At 40.4% G+C, this 21,632-nt stretch overlaps 1 protein-coding gene across 3 annotated transcripts in view; it reads right to left on the bottom strand.

Annotated features, from left to right (window-relative positions):
* The window catches only part of MOB2 (MOB kinase activator 2), a 96,509-nt gene that overhangs the window by 46,368 nt on the left and 28,509 nt on the right, over window positions 1–21,632 (bottom strand). The window contains exon 1 of one of the 3 annotated variants that reach the window (XM_033155156.1): window positions 4,728–5,002. The exons of the other annotated variants lie outside the window; for them this stretch is intronic. Coding sequence (XP_033011047.1) covers window positions 4,728–4,765 — 38 coding nt within the window. The 5' untranslated portion in view covers window positions 4,766–5,002. Of the gene's footprint in view, window positions 1–4,727; window positions 5,003–21,632 lie in introns of those variants that run through there. 3 annotated transcript variants of the gene reach the window in all.

The raw sequence follows: 21,632 nt of genomic DNA, 5'->3' as shown, positions 1-21,632 counted from the left end.
ACTGGGAATGGGCCTCAGGATTTCATGTTACCTCTTTCCCCAACCATGGGGGAAGAAAGCGTGAAAGCTTCTTATGTTTTGAAATAACCCTAAATAAGATGAATGAAACCTATTTTGGGGTACATGTATATGACTTCTTCTACACCTCCTATTTTTGAAATCTTCTCAACTCAAAGCAAAGCTCTGTAGTTGTTACCCTACCAGATCAACGTTGAAGTTCCTTATCAGAAAGGTCCTAAGCTGCTGCCTAAATATACTCTGTTTACCGTAACTGTTGTTGGATTTGATGCTGTTTCAGTTTACTTTTACTGCAGCTGCTTGTTCTTATTGAAAGTTTATTGCTATTTTATTGTCACTTGTGAGTAACACTTGCATTGGAAACTGGTTACAAATTCTCAATACAAACAGCTGAAGGTAAAGATGTCACAAGTTAAAACATGAAGAACATGCATGCTGCAAATAGCCCAAGGTTTCTAACACTCAGCAGGCATCAACAACTGATTTAAGAATACTTAGTTTACTGTCTTCACCAACCTGATGGACTGGTCATTACAGTGATTTAAAGGTTAGCTTCTTATCACATGTGGCCAATGACTACAAACAAGGAAATACCACATACCCTAAAGTATTGCCAGCACTGTTGCAGGTGATTGTTCATATTTCCCCACTATAAGGGAAGTTGCACAAAACAGATAATGTACTGAACACATATACTTTATTTTGTATTGAGGATCTCAATCAAAGAACTAAAAGAACCGTGAACTTTCCCCAAGACAGAGTAGAGGGGAGATGCTCAAATCTCTTTAGCAAGCAAGCAACCTGTCAGGACTCAATCATTCTAGTAGGATGAAGTCACATGCAACATATGCTGAAACAGATGTCACAAAAACACAGAACTGCAAACAAGAGTAAATGAGGAAAGGGAATGGATTCTGGCATTGCAAAGGCAGCCCACACAATCTTGCCATAATGCTCCCATGCTGCTTCTCTCATATTGCTTCCTAAAAGAGAGATGCATTTGGCAGGGCACTCTCCCAGGTGGTTCACCTGGAACAATGTTCAATGTTTCAGATAGGCTCTGTATCTGCCCTATCCTCTTGGCTTTTAATTTCTTCCCTACATCTATGAAGCTGTTTGGGAGGAGAAGACAAATACTAAAACCAATTACAAACCTGTGATATTAAAGGGCAAGTTTTGCAAGGGCAAACTACTTTCTGCTGACAAGTTAAAGGTTTGGTTGAACAAGAAAAGCTTTTTTTTTGGCATTGTTTCCATTACATAATGTTATGAGGCCACCTGTGATGAGACAAACAAATTACGAATGGATTTAATTAGATAGATTCTCTCCCCTACATGCGCTGCTTAATTTAGAAACCAAGCATTTTGTTAGAACTAATAGTGCTCAGGCACTGGAAAAACCGGCAATGCTGAACAAGCAAAATAGCACCTGAGCACTAGGATATCAAAAAAAAGTCACTCCCAACATGGCAATTTCTCTGCTGTCACAGAGAAGGAGGGTCTCAGGAAAAGGAGACCATCACCCCAGGAGGAAAATGATCTAGGGGAGCAACCAGCTATCTCTTCACAGAAAGGATGCAATTTAGGGAGGCAAAGTACTCACCAATCACAAAATAGGTGATGTTCCCAGCTCAATTTAAGGTGCTCACACTAGTATATAAAGACCTAACCAACTTAGGGCCCTAAATAGCTGGAAGACTGGCTCCTTTCATGCAGTCCCAATTAGGTATTAAGATCAGCAGACAGGGCCCTCCTGGTAGTTCTGCCAGCCTCAGAAGTTCAAAGGATTGCCCTGGAAAAGGGAGGTGCTATACAGTTTTTGACGAATGCTGAAAATGTATCTCTCTACTCTGGCCTTTGACAACTGAGGTGTGTGTTTTCACACCCACCCTATTCCTGTTACCGTAATGTGATCAATCTTTCTATTGCTGAATTTAAATTGTTGCAGCCCACCCCGAGACTGTTGGAGCGGCATTTTCTGGTGGTAGAGAACAGAAGACAAACCCATGAAGCAGCAAGACTGGACTTAAACTAGGGTTTATTTAGGATCCACTCTGCTCACCCCGAAATGGGGGAGGGGCTAGAAAAGGTGCCCTAAACACATCTGCCTCCCTTTTTCCCTGACTGGATTACTGCGCCCAGTGGGGTCACCACCCAGCATCAGAAAGTTAAGATTGTGTTCATGGAAGACAATCTTACCCAGCTATGAGTGATCATCAAAGCAGCAGCAGCAGCACATGTCACTCTTTGTGGCCTCAAAGTTCAACTTAAGCAACTCTCTTGTGCATTTCACTGCCTTCTAAGGTCTGGTCATTAGAGAAGCCCCCATTGTGCATTACCATGGTAGCAGCCTATGTGTGGACCTCCTGCATCAAGCACTGATCTTATCTTTAGGTACTTTGTTTCACCAGCAGTAGAATACTTTTCTTTCTCAGTGAGCTTTTAAAGCTGCTACTGTTCAAGTGATTGTCTGTGAGTTTCCCTCCATAATACTGCTACCTGAGTGCTAGAGGATAGGCTGGGGTGCCTAGCATCCAGCTCACAGGTCAAACTTGTCTGCTAGGCTTCCTCATTTGGCCCACAAGCACATTTTGGGATAGCCATACCTCTCTGCCCTTCACCTGGTGCCTCATAAACTTCAAATGTGGGGCACATAGGGCAGGGCCTGACAGGTGCTGCCAATTGACAGCATCTGCAAAGCCCCCTTGGGCAGCTTCTGTAGTGTCTGAAACCACCTGATTGTCAGGAGCTTCTGAAACATTGCACAAAGCAGGATTGGACTCCTGCACATCAGTTGATATGTAGGAAGAATCAATGCTATGCAATTTGGGTACACAACAACGTTCCTTAAAGGAATTTTCATACACCAAAACCCAGCACTAAGCAGAATGGAATGCTGACGGTAACAATTGTATTTTTCTTTTTCTTTTAGTGGTGGTTACAATGCAGGCCCATTGTTTAGCAGCACCTTGCTGCCTGTGATATGGGGTTTGAAGTCCTGGCTTTGGGATGTCAAAGCACCAGATCATTTGCCATTGTTTGTGGAATCAGGTGATTGACCTGCCCACCTGTCAAAATTGGCAGATCTCTTATCTGTGGAGTCAAAAATCTTTCCCACCCCTAGAGTAGGCTACTTATGCATATTCTACTTCTTTAACATTGTTTGGATTGTTCATTAGGCATAAGTATTCATGGATTTTAAACTCACTTTTAACTAGTCAGATTTGAAGTTATTAGAGATTGTTATTATTACGACAGCTGATTTAATGGTCTGCATGGCACTTAAGTTCTATGAACATGTTGCCCATTCTATAGAATGCAGCTAAAACAACTCTTCTGAGCATATGTAGCAGGGTGGGCAGACTGCAGACTTCAGGCTTGTACAATCTACTTGTTTTCTACCAGAACCCCAAAGATCCATCAACCAGAGACTATCACAAGAGACGTACACTAAACATTAAAGAAAGCTGAGCCCAGGAATTTGTTCTGAGTAAGAGAACTTTCTTCATTTCCGTAGTATAACTTAGGTTTGGGGAGATCATGTCACTGCTTCTAAATTCAGTCAGAAATCCTTGCTGATCTACTGCAAATTGTCCAGAGATCTACCAATAGATCCTAATCTACCTTCTGTCCACTCCCAATTATCCGCAACTGGGTCAAAAGATTCCTATCTAGTTATTTCACCACAGGATGAATTAGGACGAAAACTTACTGAAGAGAAGATTTAGCAGAAAATCCAAAGACATACTAAAAAGTTAGATCAATTGTAGTCAATAGTTATTACAGCAAAAGTGTATTTAGGATTCAAGAGACTAACAAACCTTGGAAGCTGTTTCTGCACTTTGCCTCACTTTAAGAGTCTTCTCTTTAAAAAGGAATTACTACAATGTTTCCGATATCTACAAAACAATAGCAATGTTCACAATTTATGGCATTAAACAAGTTGCCAAATCTATGTATAAAGTTATCATAGCAAGCTGCTACAAAACACAGAATTCCGCAATATATGGTAATCTTATTCAAAATATTTAAAAGCAAGCTGTTGTCTAACATGTTCATATCTTCCAAACCTAAGCATTATTAAATATAGCTGTAACTAACTGGTAAAGGTAAAACTGAGCTACAAAACTGAGTGTAAATTGGGAGGGTTTTCACATGAGCTTTATGTTGTATTTAAAACTCCAAAATGAAATCCAAGATTTCAGGTTAAACTCTAGCATCTTCTTGCACCAGAAAGCACTTTCCACTGCATCAATTTCAACTACCAAGGCACCTTGCCATTCCTTCACATATAGGAATCCATGTGGCCCAGCTGGAAAGCTGGAACTTACTCCTGAAAGACCTAGCTCATCCCACATAAGTAAAGAACTCACAGTTTGACCTTGGGCAAATCACTTTCTCCTTGTCTAAGTTTCCTTCTGTAAATCAGGAACAAGAGTGATATACCAAATGAGATATTGTGAGGATATGCAAAAATGGGAAACAGCTTTGCAAAAAAAAAAAAAAAAACCACCCAAGAATACTCATGCTTTGGTTCTCACTCAAAGTCAGTAAATAAATACAGTAAGCAAATATGTGATCATACCAGCAACAGCAATACAGACACTTTGGAAACCAACTGTCTTAACTTCACAAACAAATCATCCCTTTCCATACCATTTGAGAGGGTGGAGAGTATGAAACAAATTAAAGTGGTTATCATTCCTTACCTATTCAGTGTATAAGACCCATTCCTCTTGAGTCTCATGCTTGCAGACAAAAATTTGAGGAAAAAAATCCAGAATGGAATATGCTTGTCCTAGTTTAATGAGAACAGAAGCACCTGTTTGTCAGAAAGGCTTTTGCTTGGTCAGGAAACGTCTTTCCTGTTTCACACAGTCCATCAGTGGGAACAATCAGAAACCGCACAATTAGCAGGAAATATAAAGGAAATCAGTTCAGGCAAAACAAGAGCCTGAGGATGTAAAATACTCCACCTCTTTACAAGCAAAACCCTCAAAACTTTTCCAAAAAGGAGCAGAATTTGGCAGCTGAAGCAGAGCAAAAGGAGAGATAAAAAAATGTACGTCCTCTCTAAGATTCAAAGGATAATGACAAAGATGAAGTTTGCTATGTTTCGCCCTCTTCTAATTAGTCTGCAAGCAGCTTCAGATATTCCCTCTTCCTCTCAAGCCTGCTTGACTTATTGCTCAAGTATTTATGACTGCCTCAGCAGAACAAGGCAAATGAGAAACAAATCAAAGTAGCTGGGTGTCCAGATTCTTTAATATCACAAAAAAGAGATCAAGCCAACAGACAGCTGAGCAGGAGAGTAGGTGGGAAAGCTACATTTAACACAAAAAAGCAGGCTCCTCTCGCACATGGCAGGGTGGGGTGGGGGCAGAGAGGAAGAATGCTTCCAATAGTCCAGTCCCGGGCAGGCTGCCCTGCATAATCACTAGATCACACTGTCTCTGATTAGGCTGCTTAGCCTCTCTTCCTGTACAGCCTGCCACTCCCTGACTGTTTAGCAATATGCTGTGGACCCACACAATTTCTATAGCACAGAACTATAACTGTTATGTAATGTTCTAAGCATTTTTAAAATGAGACTCGAACTGCAGCACCTGCAGTGGTTCCATAAAACAAGGACTGCTTCACATTACATGGAGAGCACTTCCATGGAGGATATTGAACATGTACACAGATGGTAAATTGTGGTTCTGAGTTTGTATATGCATATTAAGAAGCTGCAGTTGGTTCCCTAGCATGTGGACAAAATATGCAACAGGGAAAGATGCAAGATCTTCACACAATCTATATGCAGATTTCATCACAATTCCCACATGAATCCCATTCTGCATGGAAATTCCAAATCATATAATGTGGACCTCTAAGAGTACAAGAGTAAATTAATTGGACTAGCTTGCTTCTGAAGTAAGAAAAACAGCTTTCAAGCTATTCAAGATTTAGGAGAATCAAAACAAAGATTAAAGGAAAGGCATCTTATGTGCCCAGACTGTTAAGCAACTCAGATGAGTCAGATGTAAGGTTATCAACAGCCCGTGTGAACATCCTATCAGCTCATTATTATTTGCTCTGAATACCTGAGGGATTTGTATCTTCAAAGGTTTAAACCTAGGATTTATGTGTATACATCTGCAACATAGGGTAGCATTTCAGGTATGTAATGAAATGGACTCTAAATAGCATTAATGTGGATTTTAGCATTATGGCCAAATTAATGTATTACAAAAGAACCAGAGAAAAGAAAAATTACTGGAATCAGTAGGCGAGTATGAGCCATTTAAGGAAAGTACTGAACTTTTCCGAGTATCAGACGAGGATTTTATATTTTAAAAATCATGTTAAAAATTGAGGGGCATCGCGTAGCTGTCAACTTTTCCCTTTTCATTGTGAGGAATCCTATTTGGAATAAGGGAATTTCCCTGTTTTAAAAAGGGGGGGGGGAGTTGACGCTATGCATCTGATACATGGATGTAGGGGGATGTGGGATTGGTTGCTGCTGCGAGCCGGAGATTATCAGTGGGTATTGGGTGTGTTATTGGTGGCTGCGGCAAGGGCTGATGTTGAATGGCTGTTGCTGCGGCAATTTGGTTGGCGATTGGTGGCTTCTGCTGGCGAGGGGACGGGCAATAGGTGGCCTTTGCGGCATGCATGAGTGTCAACGCAGATCCGACTGGCGATCCCCCCTAGAAAAAGCTCAACAACTCTGGGCAACCCCTTGTTTTCTTAATTTGGAGTCCTGAAAAATATGGGGCGTCTTATACACGGAAAAATACGTATATAGTACAAAACGGGATGCACCACTGAATAGGAGAATAGGAAACAAGAGGTTGGTGGAATTTCTTTTCACATGTGAACCAAGCCAGTTATCAGCCCTAAGTCAGGCAGCTAAAACATAAAGCAGACATCTGTTTCTTTGCAGCTTTTAACCAAATGCAAATACAAAACAACGAATCTTAGGCAAGGAAGTTTCATGATGGAGTAGGCAGGACATACTTTGCGAAACAAAACTGCATATTGGACAAAATGTCACACCACTGCAACTGATTATTTAAAAGAACTCATGGATATGGTAGTGCCCCAAGACAAGGCTGAACTCCGAGTTCCCAAAGTGTGCTAGAACAAGATTCATCAACATGTGTTTGAGCCACTAGAAGAGTAACCAAACTAAAACAAAGATAAAAATGAGCCTTGGGGGCCATACGTGGAGGACCCTAGAGACAAAGGTCTTAGAAGAAAGTTAAGCTTATAAATGAAAAACTGTTACCCATGAAATCCACCACAAAATGCCCATTGAAACCAACAGAAGGTTTGGGGGCACAAAATGCACAGAATGCAATTTATAAAAGCTTTCGGTGTGCAAAAAGAATGAGATCCAAAGACACGTAGCTATCCAAACCAGCACCAAACCTTATAATTGAATTATAAACCAAATTAGATTATATTATAATTGTATTTAAATTAAACCATAAAAATAAGGGCTGTTCAGAAGCTGCTTCATGTCCAGAATGAGGCTAGGAGAAAGCTCTGGGCTCCTGCACTGCTTTCCCTGTCCATTTGTGCGCGGGCAGGAGGAGAATAATGAGTGAACCAGGAGATCAAGTCCTGCATGACTTAAACCCAAAGGTCAAAGTAGCATCTGGTCGCGCCTCTGGGATTTCTGCACTAACAGGAGCTTATTCTCCTGATACAACTCCAATGGTGGGATTTACATGAAGGAAATTATACTAAGTCACTTCTGTTTTCAGGCATTAAGAACCATTAGCTTGGGGGGAGGGGCACACATACATTGGTGGTACAGCTTGTACATGTTAAAACTTACTTCTCCCCCCCACCCCCTGGCACGCCAAGCTAAATATCTCACTTCCCCCTTGAGGTTCAATTACTCAGTACACTATTTTAAGTAAGTAATGTCTAAAATTGTCTAAAATACATTTAAAATGTTTGATACAACAGTCTTGGTTCTGTCCTGCAAACTTACTTCTCAAACATAGAACAAAACTACCTACAAGTGTGAAACTACTTTAATAAAAACATAATATATAAACTGAGATACACAAAATGTCCTTTACCACAACACGCACAGTAAAAACTACCCCCCCCACACACACACTTTTCAATTTTAGAGATTTGTTAGATGCAGTCGTCAACAAAAGCCACAATTAAGAGTCAAGATAAGCATGCTTAACTTCATGCTGGACAGTGGCCAAGTTCTTAAATATCCAAATACATGAAGCCACTATTCCTAAGAGATCCAAGTTCATGAAGTTACATAAATTGCTCATAAAGGGGAGCAGGAGGAAAGCTTGCAGTTTACTAGAGTATTTTTTCCCCCTCCTGCCACAGAAAAGGAACATCAGGTAATTGAGGCACAGCATTTGCCCAGATACAGGAAGCGACTGTTCAGCTTGCCAATTTGCTCCACCCAAGTACTCCCAAGCTGGTATAAAAGGCTTTGCTGCAAAATATAGCCAGTGACACAATCTAGGAGGAGGAAAGCTGTGGAGGGAGAGCAAGAGACGTGAGTTCAGGAAGAAAAAGCAATGAGATTTGCTTTAGCTGATATTTGCAGTGTCGAAAAAGAGTAGCAAACCCTCCAGAAAAATACTTGGATGGACACTTACACCACACCTGAGCTGAATAGCCCTCTGGGACAGGCAGGCGTGCACACACACACACACACACACACAATAACCAAAACTGCTTTGCTATTCTAGCTCAATCGCCTGAAGCAAGAGAAGTAAAACAGTTCAGTCCTCCACACTGCATGGAGGGCTTGTACCCTACGCACAGACCAAGAGTGAGCAGAAAATAGCACCAAGAATGGGCAGAAAGTTTATTACTATTTACTGGAAGTTCCAAATGATTTGAAGTAGATGAAAAAGGGTTTTCTGTCTCCCAAACTGTCTAATAATAGCAACTAAAAATTGTTTGGGCAAATCAGGGGTGGATTTTTATGTGAGAGACCGTTTTCCCCTTATATGAACCTGCTGCCTGGGCTCTGAGATCTTCAGGGAGGCCCTTCTCTCAGTCCCGCCACCATTACAGGCAGACTTGGTGGAGAGGGCCTTCTCAGTGGCTGATCCCAGAGTTCGGATATTAGACTGGCTCCCTCCTTGCTGTCCTTCTGTCAGCAGCTGGAAGACCTTTCTATTCCAAAAGGAATTTTGGAACTGAGGAAAATGTGATGTGTCTATTGTTATTATCTGTGTTTTTAGTGGATCTTTTTATAGTCTTTTAATTCTATTAGTGCCCCAGCGCGGGTGGCACTGTGGGTTAAACCACAGAGCCTAGGGCTTGCCGATCAGAAGGTCGGCAGTTCAAATCCCCCATGATGGAGTGAGCTCCTGTTGCTCGGTCCCTGCTCCTGCCAACCTAGCAGTTCGAAAGCACGTCAAAGTGCAAGTAGATAAATAGGTACTGCTCTGACGGGAAGGTAAATGGCATTTCCATGCACTGCTCTGGTTCGCCAGAAGCAGCTTAGTCATGCTGGCCACATGACCCGGAAAGCTGTACGCTGGCTCCCTCGGCCAAGAAAGCGAGATGAGCGCCACAACCCCAGAGTCATCCATGACTGGACCTAACGTCAGGGTCCATTTACCTTTACCTTAATTCTATTAGTGTTTAAGTACATTAATGACAGACTTTTCCATGTTTTTAGCTTGTTCTAGTAAGTCTCCTTGAGTCCCATAGTGGGAAAAAGATGGGATATAATAAATACTATTACCGCTACTATTACTACACTACTACTAATAATTTCAACACCAAAACCTCATAGAAAATTGCCCTGCTTGATTCAGGGCAAAGCAGCTGTGCATAATTTTCCCATGAAAACACATACCACAAAGGGGTTATCTTATGTATTTTTACTCTCATGGGAACAATGCCAAATAGGAAAATGACCCTTGGTGGGCGACCTCCCAATTAATGCTGTTTAACCTCTGCAGATGGCTTTCACTGCTTTTTATTTTGAAAAAGACAATGCATAGAAGTTACATGCAATAAGATGTAGTTTGGCCAAGAGTGCTTTTTGCCATCTACTTTTAATATGCCAACTGCACCCCTTCCTAGAGAAATCATTCATTCTCTCATTCTCTCCATGTAATGGTACTTGACACTGGGCTGCCCTGAAATCAGCTGATTGTTAATGCCTGCAAACACTATTTCAGGCCAATCACATCTTCCCCTGTCCACACCTGACATCAGTCATAACATAAGTTTAGGTATGTAGGTATAACTTGGTCAAAATGGTCTCATCAGTCAAATGGTGAGGCCTGGTGAGACTATTGGGCCCACAGGTGAGATGTTTCACACTGCTGCATTATGTCTAGGTGGGAAGAGGTTTGAAAGCAAAATGTCAGAAGGTAGAGAGGAACGCTAGCATTCACACATACCTTCTAGGCAGGTACATAATAAAGGTAATCCCACGTTTTAAATGTATTGACATGTCAATTTTTTAATACATGGAAATGTTATTTCCCTTTTTTACAGTTGTTCCAAAAGGTGGTATTCACCTAAGTTTTACTTGAGTAAGGCCCCTGAAATGAATGTATCTGATGGACAAAGGGTTGTGGGTTTTTTGCTCCTCTAGTTATTATCTGGCCCAGTATTTTTAAAAGTATTGTCCTTTTAAATGCTGATATTTTTCCATCCATCTAGTGTTCCTTTACACCCATGAATATATTTTCATAGATATTACATTTCTGAATTACCAGTACAATGTGATCCAAATCCCTAGTCTCTCCACAGAATCCAAGTAGCAGCCTATTTTCTTTTGTTGCAGTCTTCTCAAGATTAAAGCCCATCTGTCTTAATATCAGAAAATTACACTGAAAACTTGTAACACATTTAAAAAGTTTCTGAAAAAATTTACATACACATGAAAATTAATGAGTTCTCCTTCATCCCATCTAAGGCTTCTTATTTCCCTACTCTTACTGCTTCTGCTATGAATTCTCTGGTTCCTGCTGCTTGCAGTCCTCAGACAGACCCACAGAAAGATAATTTACACTTTGAACAGTATCCCTTCACATATACTTGATAATGAGCTTGTAAAGCCATGCCCCTGTTTACCAACAGGAAGGCAGCCCCCAGCTGAGAAGCTTTACAAAGTCTCCCCCCTCCCATCATCCATTTTAGACATATTAAATATAAATAATTTTGAGGGCAGAGCATACTGATCAGTAATGATCTCCAGGAGCATTATATATCATTGGTGTCCAGAGCAGCCCCAAGGGATCCCACAAATATACACAGCTATGAACCTAAAAGGTGATTGCCCTTCGTGGGGGGGGGGGCCTGCCAAAGGGAAAACAAACTTTTTGGGGTGATAACAACCAGAGCTCCAGAACAGCAAGAGAAGCAGCTGGAATAGGTTACTGTTCTTCTTGATATCGTTAATTGAATATGTAATTGTTGTGCTTCATGCTGCGTTTTTGTTGTTTACCAATGTAAGCCACTTGGAGTATTTAATAAAAAGCCAAGTATAAATACTGCTCTAAATCTAGAGATTGGAAGTGATTCACAAAATCCCAGTATTCTTCATACTCGAAGCAAATCTCACTGAATTCAACGGACCTTACTCCCAGCCCAAATGTACATAGGATTGCAGTCCCTTAGCAGAGTTCATACTTTTCTGAGTACTGAATAACATTTCTAATCCTATACCATGGGGGGAGGGGATATGTTTGGTGGGACCAAACATCTGAAAGCAGTTGGCCATGTGGATGTTATCAGGTGATAGTGTCAATCCATTTTGTAAACTTATTACATTCACTATAGCAGGCATGTCCACAGGTAGATCATGATCTACCGGTAGATCACTGGACATCTGTGGTAGATCACTGGCTCCCCCCAAAGAAGCCCAACAAGTTTGGCTCCCCTAAAAAAACCTCAAAACTTTTGCCCTGCACCCCAAAGAATCAGGGCCTTTCTCCTTCCTCAAAATAGCTCAACAACTTTGATCTGAAACCCCCAAAAGGGGGTAGATCACTGCCAGTCTCTTGGAAGTTGGCCACCCCTGCACTATAGCCCCTATTTGGAGCGGCTACAATATGAGTGTTTTCCATGTGGACTCAGTTTTAGTCTCTAAGGGCATCCTATAGCAAGAATGCATCGAGATATTGGAGATCAGAAAATATTTGTTCTCATTCTTGCTGCAACAAGAACAAGGCTATGCAGCTCTCATCATCCCTTCCATGCCTCAAATGCTTCCTGTCTCCAGTCGAGTTTATTTTAGCCCTTGGAATTTCTTTCTATATGTTCCAGGAACAAACCATCCATCCTCCATCCAGATGGCAGACTTCAGTTAAGGGATCCAAGGCCTTAAATAGAGTGTTTCCCTGTATTTACTTTTTCCTACACTGCTGCTCACAATGTGACTGGGAAAGTGTCATATAGAAAACTCTCACCGAACTGTAGATGTGTTCAACATTTCTTCATTTCCTTTCTTAAGAGACATTCTTCACTTGCTTATGCTGCTAACAGCTTGGGGTCTTCTTTTGGGGGTGGGGGTGGGGGAAACAGGGGTGTACTATTAACAACCTGACTAATATTTATAGGGAGTATTCTAGCCAATACTGGATGATAACCAACATTCTGTGAATAGAAGTAACATTCTGCCCATTCTTACCCTTCAGTTCCACACATACAAATCTATTCCAAAGAATTCCTCCCACCCTCCACCCAAGATTCTCTGGATCATATTTCAGAGGTACATGGGGCAATGGGGGGAAGGAGAGGAAGAGCATACCCTACTGCACAAGTAGAAATTTGGTCCACTCAAGGATGGACGATCACCATCTGATAACACAAAAAAATGTGCATATTCCACGGTGATAGGTACCAAGGATCCATTATGCTTTAATATGAACACTTTCCCAAAATGTAAGAAGAAAAGTCAGTTATTAAGTCAAAAGCATCTTGTGCCCTCATCATTATCAATCAGAAAGTAATTTTATACATTTTATTCAGGCCATTTCAAAATAAGTTAAATGTTGGATTGAAAAGTAAAGTCTGCATATCAGTATTCCATGCACATCACAGAAGATATTATATTTTATGCCACTATAGTCCCTCTTCTCTTTAGACATGTATCAACAAGAGGAATATCTTGCATTGACATACCCACAGCAAAATGATAAACGTCTCAGGTTGCATCTCCCAACATTGCTGCCACCTCTGCAGCCCAACAGGTGAATGTTGAAGCCCAGTGTTCTCTCCTGGTGCCTTTCCCATTTTCCCTTCATCACTATACAACTTTTCATGCACGTTAAAGCAGCACAATTCAAGCAGCTAATCCAGTTCTAATGCAGGTCAACTGCTAATTCTTGCAGCAAAGAGGAGTGTCTTAGCTTTAACAATGGCTATAGATGACCATTAGAACACTGCTCAAGGCAATGAGCATGACAAATCTTGACCCCTTCTATCTATTTTGACATTTTATAAAATGTCTATTTTACTTCACAAACAATTCTTGAAGTAGCTCAAACGAGAGTTACAAAACTATGAATCAAATAGTTTTAAATGAATGCACATACATTAATGAATTAGTATTGGAGATGGCATGCCTCTGAGTAAAGAACTTGGACAATATGAATGAGGAGAGTGATACTGCACTTATGACCCAAGTGGTGGCTTCTAATAGGCATCTTGTGGCCACTTTGGAATAGGATGCTAGATTAAACGGGCTTCTGGTCTTATCCAGCAGGGCTCTTGTGTTCTTATAGAAGGCTACATACTTTAGATTGTGATGTTTGCTAGTCCTGGCTCTCTTGGGGTTTTTTAAAGCTTTGGTGTGTTACTGTGTTGTATTTATTGGGTTGGTGAGTGCAGCCCTTCTTGCACAACAGGGCTTTCCTAGCTGACCCACTACAGCTGCAGGCCCCTCAAAAGACATATCTCAGACTCTCTGGGACAATATGGGGTTGCAGTGTGACAGGGAAATTGGGAGAATTCAGAACAGCTGCTTTCTATGAGCAGAAATGCCTTTCTGCTCTCACAAGACTGATTTATTACTTGTGGGACACTTTGAATGTGTTTGGAGAGGGAAATGCTAGTTTAAATAAATACTAGCTTGCTTACTTCTTTATTTCTAACATTTCTAGACTGCCTTTCTAAAAATGTAATCAAACTAGAACTCATAGATTGGCTATAAGAATAGTCTGTTGTCAAAATTTAAATTGTCTGCTGAGGAGAACTATGCTTTATGGAAAACTTTACAATGCCCATATGATTTAATGTGCTTTGCTTATTTAATAAGCAAGATTTAAGGAGCATGACAGGTAGTTTTGAATCTGTATAAACTTCTCAAGTGTTTTTTTTTTCAATGACCAAAAGTATTTGAAATGAAATGATTTGGGGCCTGGGGGCGGAAATCAGTGAATTATACAATGTAGTTTAGATGTTATAGTCAAATAAATTAAAAGCTTTCTTTAGAAATTATTTTTTTACTAGGGTTCTTGTAAACATTTTAAGTAATGACTAGCCCATACTCCCTTGTATTGTTTACATTTTTAAGCAAAGGTTTTGAAAACTGCTCACATAAAATTTTAGCACATCCAAAAAGCTATGCATTTGTATTTATAGCCATGCTTCCTAGGGCAATCACTTGCAAAAAAGAGAGTTAAATTTCACTATGCAACTGTCTAATGTGATTTCAGCTATGAAACTGCTTGGGTCTGATTAGTTATGAACTAACTAATGGCACCAGTCCTTTCTTTTCTTACATAGAGAATGTCTCAAGGAAAAGTACAGCAGAAGAAGAAGAAATTCATAGGATTGTACTGTGGGTCCTATAAGTAATCTATATAGAAAGCTATCCCAGATTTAGTATAAAAGATGGAATTTTAGTCTGCAACTATCTATCCAATGTGATCTTCTCTCAATCAATCAATACTGGATACTTCCTTCGGATGTCAAGAATTATTAAGCTATGCTAAAATGCAGCAACATGAGTTTCTGTATATATCACTCTTCTTTATCTAGACAAATTCTAGTGAACAAACTTTCATTCTTTTCAGACATTCAAGAAGCAGCATTTATTAGCTGCACAGCAAACAATAATAATGCAAGATACTTTATGCACAGTTAAAATGTCTGCAACTGCCTAGTGAGATCAGAACCATGCCTTCAAAGTATGAGCAGAACATCAGATACTGATGCTTTCAAGTGCCGTATTTTTGCTCCATAAGACGAACCTAGTTTTTAGAGGAGGAAAGGGGGGAATGCCCCATTTTTTTGGGGGGGGGAATCAGCTCACAGTTGTGCAGCTTCTTTTACAAAGGGGAAAAGCCCAGTTTTTGAGGATCAGCTCAAAGTTGTGGAGCTTCTTTTGCAAAGGGGGAAAGCCCAATTTTTTGAGGATTAGCTCACAGTTGTGCGGCTTCTTTTGCAAAGGGGGAAAGTCCAGTTTTTTTGAGGATCAGCTCAAAGTTGTGCAGCTTATTTTCAATGCGGAAAAGCCCTGTTTTTTGAGGATCAGCTCACAGTTGTGCAGCTTCTTTTCAAAGGGGAAAAGCCCCTTTTTTGAGGATCAGCTCAAAGTTGTTGAGCTTACTTTGCAAAGGGAAAAAATCCTGTTTTATGGGGGTTCAACTCACAGTTCTGCAGCTTCTTAGGAATGGGAGCTGTTTCTACAGTTTCCAAACAGATAATCTAATCAGCCAGTCACATGTCACTGGGAAAACAAACAGCCTCCATCTGCAGAACATTCAATAATGGAGGCCTGGCAAGGGGGTGGGGCCAGAAAGGGAGCCAGAGATTTGACCACATATCACTCCATAAACGCACAGACATTTCCCTTACTTTTTAGGAGAAAAAAAAGTGAGTCTTATGGAGCACAAAATATGGTATTCAGTCTTTCCAACTGTGTTGTCTGATCTATCAATCACATATCAGGTATTTGAATTGATCCATGCCTCTGGTACTTTTTTTTTTTTTTTTTGGCCAACAACTTGTTTTGCATGATTTCCCAATCTCAGGGTCAAAAACCCAGGCACACAGCTGGAAGGTGACCCAATACAGGAGGAAGTAAAGTAGTCTGAAACAGCAGTGTAACGATACTTCTTTTAACAGACTCTAGACATGCTATTTAGTAATACCCAGCTACTGCTAGATGGTCAAGAAAGAGTTCTGTTCCTTCAGAGTTTGGTGACAAAGGGTATACCTTGCTACATATGTTGAAATCCCATCACCCAGCACTCATAGCATGCTATACCACATATTCCACACACCACAGCTGCATGTAAACCACATGGACATTGTGGGGGGAAAGTTTGGCATGCCCAAAATCCAAGGGCTTCCGATAACCACAGGACTCGTAGATGGTAGTAAGTTAAGGCAGTCCTATTCAGAGACACTTACCCCACTTTTATTCTAGTGCAGTATTATTTTATTTATTTGAAAGCATTATATACTGCTCAATATTTCAAAAATCTCTAAGCAGTATTGTCCAGATAGTAACTGCCCTTGCCTTCAGCTGAGCATGTACTTGCAAAGCAACTGTTATACTACATATGTAGCCCCAAAAACATACAAGTGTTTCTATGGATTGAGTGAATGGTGCATGCAGGATTCAGGCGTGTATATGATGAACGTTTATTCACTGCCATCATGTTATTTATCTAATGCTACGATTAAAACACTATTGTGCATTTGATACGTGATAAGAATCCATTCTGTAACAAAAAGGCTAAATGTGATAAGTCACCTACCAAACTTACAAAGATCAGAATAAATTGCAGTTGCTATACTCATAGGGCAGTACTTTATTTCCCATACCCAGGGTTTGCCTGCAATTTGGAACTGGGAACGCATGCACTTCAAACATGAACCATACACCTATGGTGCCCTCCAGATATTTTAGATGACAACTCCCATCAACCTCATTCAGCAAGGCAAATGGCCAGGGATGGTGGCAGTTGTAGTGTGAAGGAGGCTGCCTTAGACCAGTAACTCAGGCAGAAGTATGCCAATAATGTTCAACAATGAAAGGTAAGACAAATTTAGAAACCTAGTAAGTAGTAGTAGTAGTAATAAACTAAAGGAAAAACTTGAAGAAACTGATGAAATTGTACAGAATCATCCAAATGGTGAAAAACTAAAGAGGGTTTAGTAAAGCAAGACCTATACTAAAAACCCATACCAGCAACAGATAAAGAAATAAAAAAATTAAAATTATTGTCAGAAAGGTGTGTGTTTGGCAAGAATAACATATATAAACACTCAGAGAAGAGTATACTATTAAGAAATACACAGGAAGGAACTCATTCAGCTTGTATAATGCTCAAATGTTATATACACAAAATTGTCCTCTCCACTGAGTTCTGCAGGAAATGGGACTTAGCTTTTGCTTCCTCATTTGCTCTAACTACTTATTATGTCGTTCCTGCTTGAAGTTGAATCCCTTCTCATATGAGTTAGGCTGCAGTTAGCAGCTTACAAATGGTTACCCTCAGGAAGTGAGTGGGCTTCTGTATTAAAGTTTCTATTTTAATACTGCATACCAAAACTTATTCAAAGCAAGCAACTATCTTCTGCCAACAAAGAAAACAGTCTCTTCCAAACAACTGTGCTCTTTAACCGTCCTCTATCATTTAGACTGCTCTGACATACTTGCTGTATTTGCCAGACTTTGGTGTATGGGTCTGAGCAACGCAACTCTCCACAAACGTACCCCAAATGTGCCTCCCGCTCTCTGCCTCCCTCCACCAATGCATTTCTATCCCTATAAACAACAGTAATGTACTAACTTTAACATGATTTAAAAAATGCTTTTAAAGGGGTTTTTTATAGGGGCAACCTAAGCCTAGACAAACTTCCAGTGAACTCATAGGTGACATTGTATGAACCACTCAGCTAAGCTTTAAGGCATGGATGGGGAACCTGCGGGCCTCCAGATGATGTTAGATCTTTTAACCCCAGGCAGCATGGCCAATGTTCAGGAATTAGGAGTGTTGTAGAGTCCCACAACTTCTGGAAGGCTACAGTTTCCCCATCTCCGCCTTAAGGATTTGATAATGAACAAAAGGAAAGAAAATTCTGTAGCCACTGATCTGATGCACTGAAGAGCTCAAAAGATGGCACTGACATCTGAAATTCAGCATGGCAGACACTGACTAGTAAACGTCAAGGACATGCCAGCATTCCACAATGCTTATAAGGGAGGTTAAGCAGAATCATAGAATTATCTCACACCCTTCTTTTTGTTTTCAAGTCCTACCAAAAGAATATTAAATACAGTATTCAGTTCTCTCCAAACTTGAAGAAATAAATGAGGATATTAACTGCTTACCTTCCTGATTCTTGCAGCAAGACTATCTACAACTCAATGCTGGAAGACCGTTCCTGATTTCAGTATTACAAACTGGTGGAACAATGCTTGCAACTCTGCTCTTCAGGAAAAAACTTACATGGCATATCAGATTCCTAAAGGGAAAGGCAAAACCAGGCTCATTTGTGGCAGTCTGGTGGGATTCATAGACTTGCTAAAAATCATCAAATATATCCACCTCTTCAGCAGCTATGGACATCTGGACAAGCAACTTGCTCTATTCTCACCTTGGCCTGAAGAAAGCCATAATCCTTCTCCTCATTTGATCCTCTACATTTTACTTGTCAACTTAACCATACTGATCCTTTATATCGTCTGTATCATAGTACGGCAAAGTTAACAATAGCTGTTGCAGCCCTGTGCCTTATGCTTGTTTTTCTGTTAATGTATTTACAAAATATGAAATTCTTAACATTCTTTTTTTAAAAAAAAGATTGGTGGCACTATTATTAATATGTGGTCTTAAAAAATATGAGTTTACAATTATACCCAAGTAACTATTATTGGGGACGCGGGTAGCGCTGTAGGTTAAACCACAGAGCCTAGGGCTTGCCAATCAGAAGGTCGGCGGTTCGAATCCCCACGACGGGGGTGAGCTCCCATTGCTTGGTCCCAGCTCCTGCCCACCTAGCAGTTCGAAAACACGTCAAAAGTGCAAGTAGATAAATAGGTACTGCTCCAGCAGGAAGGTAAACGGCATTTCCGTGCGCTACTCTGATTTGCCAGAAGCAGCTTTGTCATGCTGGCCACATGTCCTGGAAGCTGTACACCAGCTCCCTCGGCCAGCAACGCGAGATGAGTGCGGCAACCCCCAGAGTCGGACACACCTGGACCTAGGTCAGGGGGTCCCTTTACCTTTACTTAACTATTACTAGAGATTTTCTTTAAGAAGCTGAGTGATGCCACTAAACTGATCCAGGTAAATAAAGCATGGAAAAGTTTATGGCGCCAATATCCCACACATCTGAAGCTTTGCCCTGGAAACATTACTACCTCCCAATTTTGAAAAAGCTCTTCTGAAGACCCCCAGGTGAAGTTAATACATGCTCATACCTGTCTTACTCTTTCACCAGTCAGTCATTACAGGATGAACAGATACAAGGATTCCATTCCAGTGAAACTATCAGCAGGGAATTTCCAACACTACTGATGTGAAGATTTATTATATTGATTTTGATCCCCATCAAGTCATGAGGCATAAAATTAAAGGGAAGGTGGTGTAAGAATTTGTGGGTCACTGGCCGAAAGGCACTTTAAAGTCAAATAAGCTTTAGAGGCAAGAAGTCTACCTTCAAAAAACTGAAGTCTTGTCCAAATGAAGAGAACAGAAAGGAATACAAACTCTGACAAAAATAGTACAAGCAGACAGAAAGGGGTGCTTTAAAAGACTTTGAAGAATGCATTGCTGAAAACATTAAGACCAACAACAAGGAGTTCTTTAAATATAGGGTTGCCATAAACAAACCCCAAAGTTGTTGAGCACCATCTTTCAGAAATGGCAGCCCTATTTAAATATATTAGTAGCAGAAAACCCTTCAGGGAGGCAATTGGATCCTTGAATGACAAGCGAGTAGAAGGAGTTGTAGAGGAGGATAAAGAGATTATGGAGAAGTGAAATGATTTCTTTGCATCTGTTTTCACAACGGCAGATACCAGTGCCTGAACTAACTTTTGTAGGAGAAGAGTCTGAAAAACTAAGACAGATAGTGGTGATGACAGATGAACTTCTAGGCCTAATAGATAAAATAAAAACCAACAAATTGCTGGCTCCAGGTGACATCCACCCAAGAGTCCTCAAGGAACTCAAATGAGAAATTGCTTCTCATTTGTCTTCTAACAAAAATATGTAACTTGTTCATTGGATCAGTCTCCATACCTGCAAACTGGAAAATTGGCAACGGACCGTCAATTTTTAAGAAGGGATCCGGGGAGGGGGGTGGGTTCCTGGAAAATATAGGCCAGTTAGTTTAATATATCTCCCTGGAAAATATGTGTAAAGTATTGTTAAAAATAAAATAACCAAGCACATAGAAGAACAAGCCCTAGTTAAGCAGAGTCATCATGACTTCTGCAAGGGAAAGCCATGTCTCACAAACCTATAAGAATTCTCTGAGATTGTACTTCACCAAAGATTCCCAAGCAAGCTTAGCAGTAAAGGAATAAGAGGAGAGGTCCTCCTGTGGATCAGGAATTTGTTAAGCTGCAGGAAACCAAGAGTAGGAATGGACAGTTCTCCAAATGGAGAGAAGTAGAAAGTGGAGTCCCCCAAGGATCAATATTAGGACCTGTGCTTTTTACTTATTCTTAAATGATCTAGAGTTAGGAGTGAACAGTGAGGTAGTCAAGCTTGCTGATGAAAGTAAATTGTTCAGGGTTGTTAAAACAAAGAGACTGTGAAGAGCTCCAAAATGACATCTCCAAACTGAGTGAATGTGCAGTAAAATGGCAAATTCAGTTCCATGAAAGCAAGTGTAAAGTGATGTGTGTTGGAGCAAAAAATCCTAAATTCACACACACACTCATGTGGTCTGAACTGGAAGTGATGGACCAGGAGTGAGACCTTGGGATCATAGTAGATAGCTCAAAGATGTCAACCCACCATTTGGCATCCATGAAAATGGCAAATTCCATGCTAGGGATCATAAAGAAAGGAACTGAAAATAAGATTGCCTATATATCATAATGCCATTCTATAAATCCATGGTGTGAGCACATTTGGAGTACTGTGTTCAGTTCTAGTCACCCCACCTTAAAATATTCCAACAATCAGTGCTTTCAGTTATTAATGGCGATGGATCACCACTTGCCACACATAAACTAACACCTTCATACTCATTTGGAAATATATGCGAACAAATGGAGAGTATCACTAAATACAGTTACCTAAAGCACTGGCTTGTATCTGTATGTTTACAACCAAAACATTTCAGGCATGTGTTAAGCACCATTTATGAAAATTCACTGCTGCACTTCAACAGGAAGCAAAGTTATGAAGAACATTACTTACCATGCTATCAATATGATTCAATACAAAAAGCAAAGAGGAAACTCGTTCATTGCTTTGTCTTCCTAACGTTAGGAATTCAAACACTTCAGTGACTTAAAAGGAAGCATTTTGGCTTCAAATTGTTTTACTGGCTATGCTAGGTTTTAATCTTTTCCCCCAAAAGAAATGGAAACTACCCCAAAAGGTGGGAACTCTCAATCATTTCAGTAGTGTTATTCAATTGAGAAAGTATTAAATAACCTTGTTTTAAAACAGGGAGCGTGCCCCATC

The sequence above is a fragment of the Lacerta agilis genome, chromosome 1, assembly GCF_009819535.1.
Source record: "Lacerta agilis isolate rLacAgi1 chromosome 1, rLacAgi1.pri, whole genome shotgun sequence".
Taxonomy (NCBI): Eukaryota; Metazoa; Chordata; class Lepidosauria; order Squamata; family Lacertidae; genus Lacerta; species Lacerta agilis.
The sequence above is the reverse complement of the archived record's forward strand: the minus strand, read 5'-3'. Positions and strand labels throughout refer to the sequence as shown.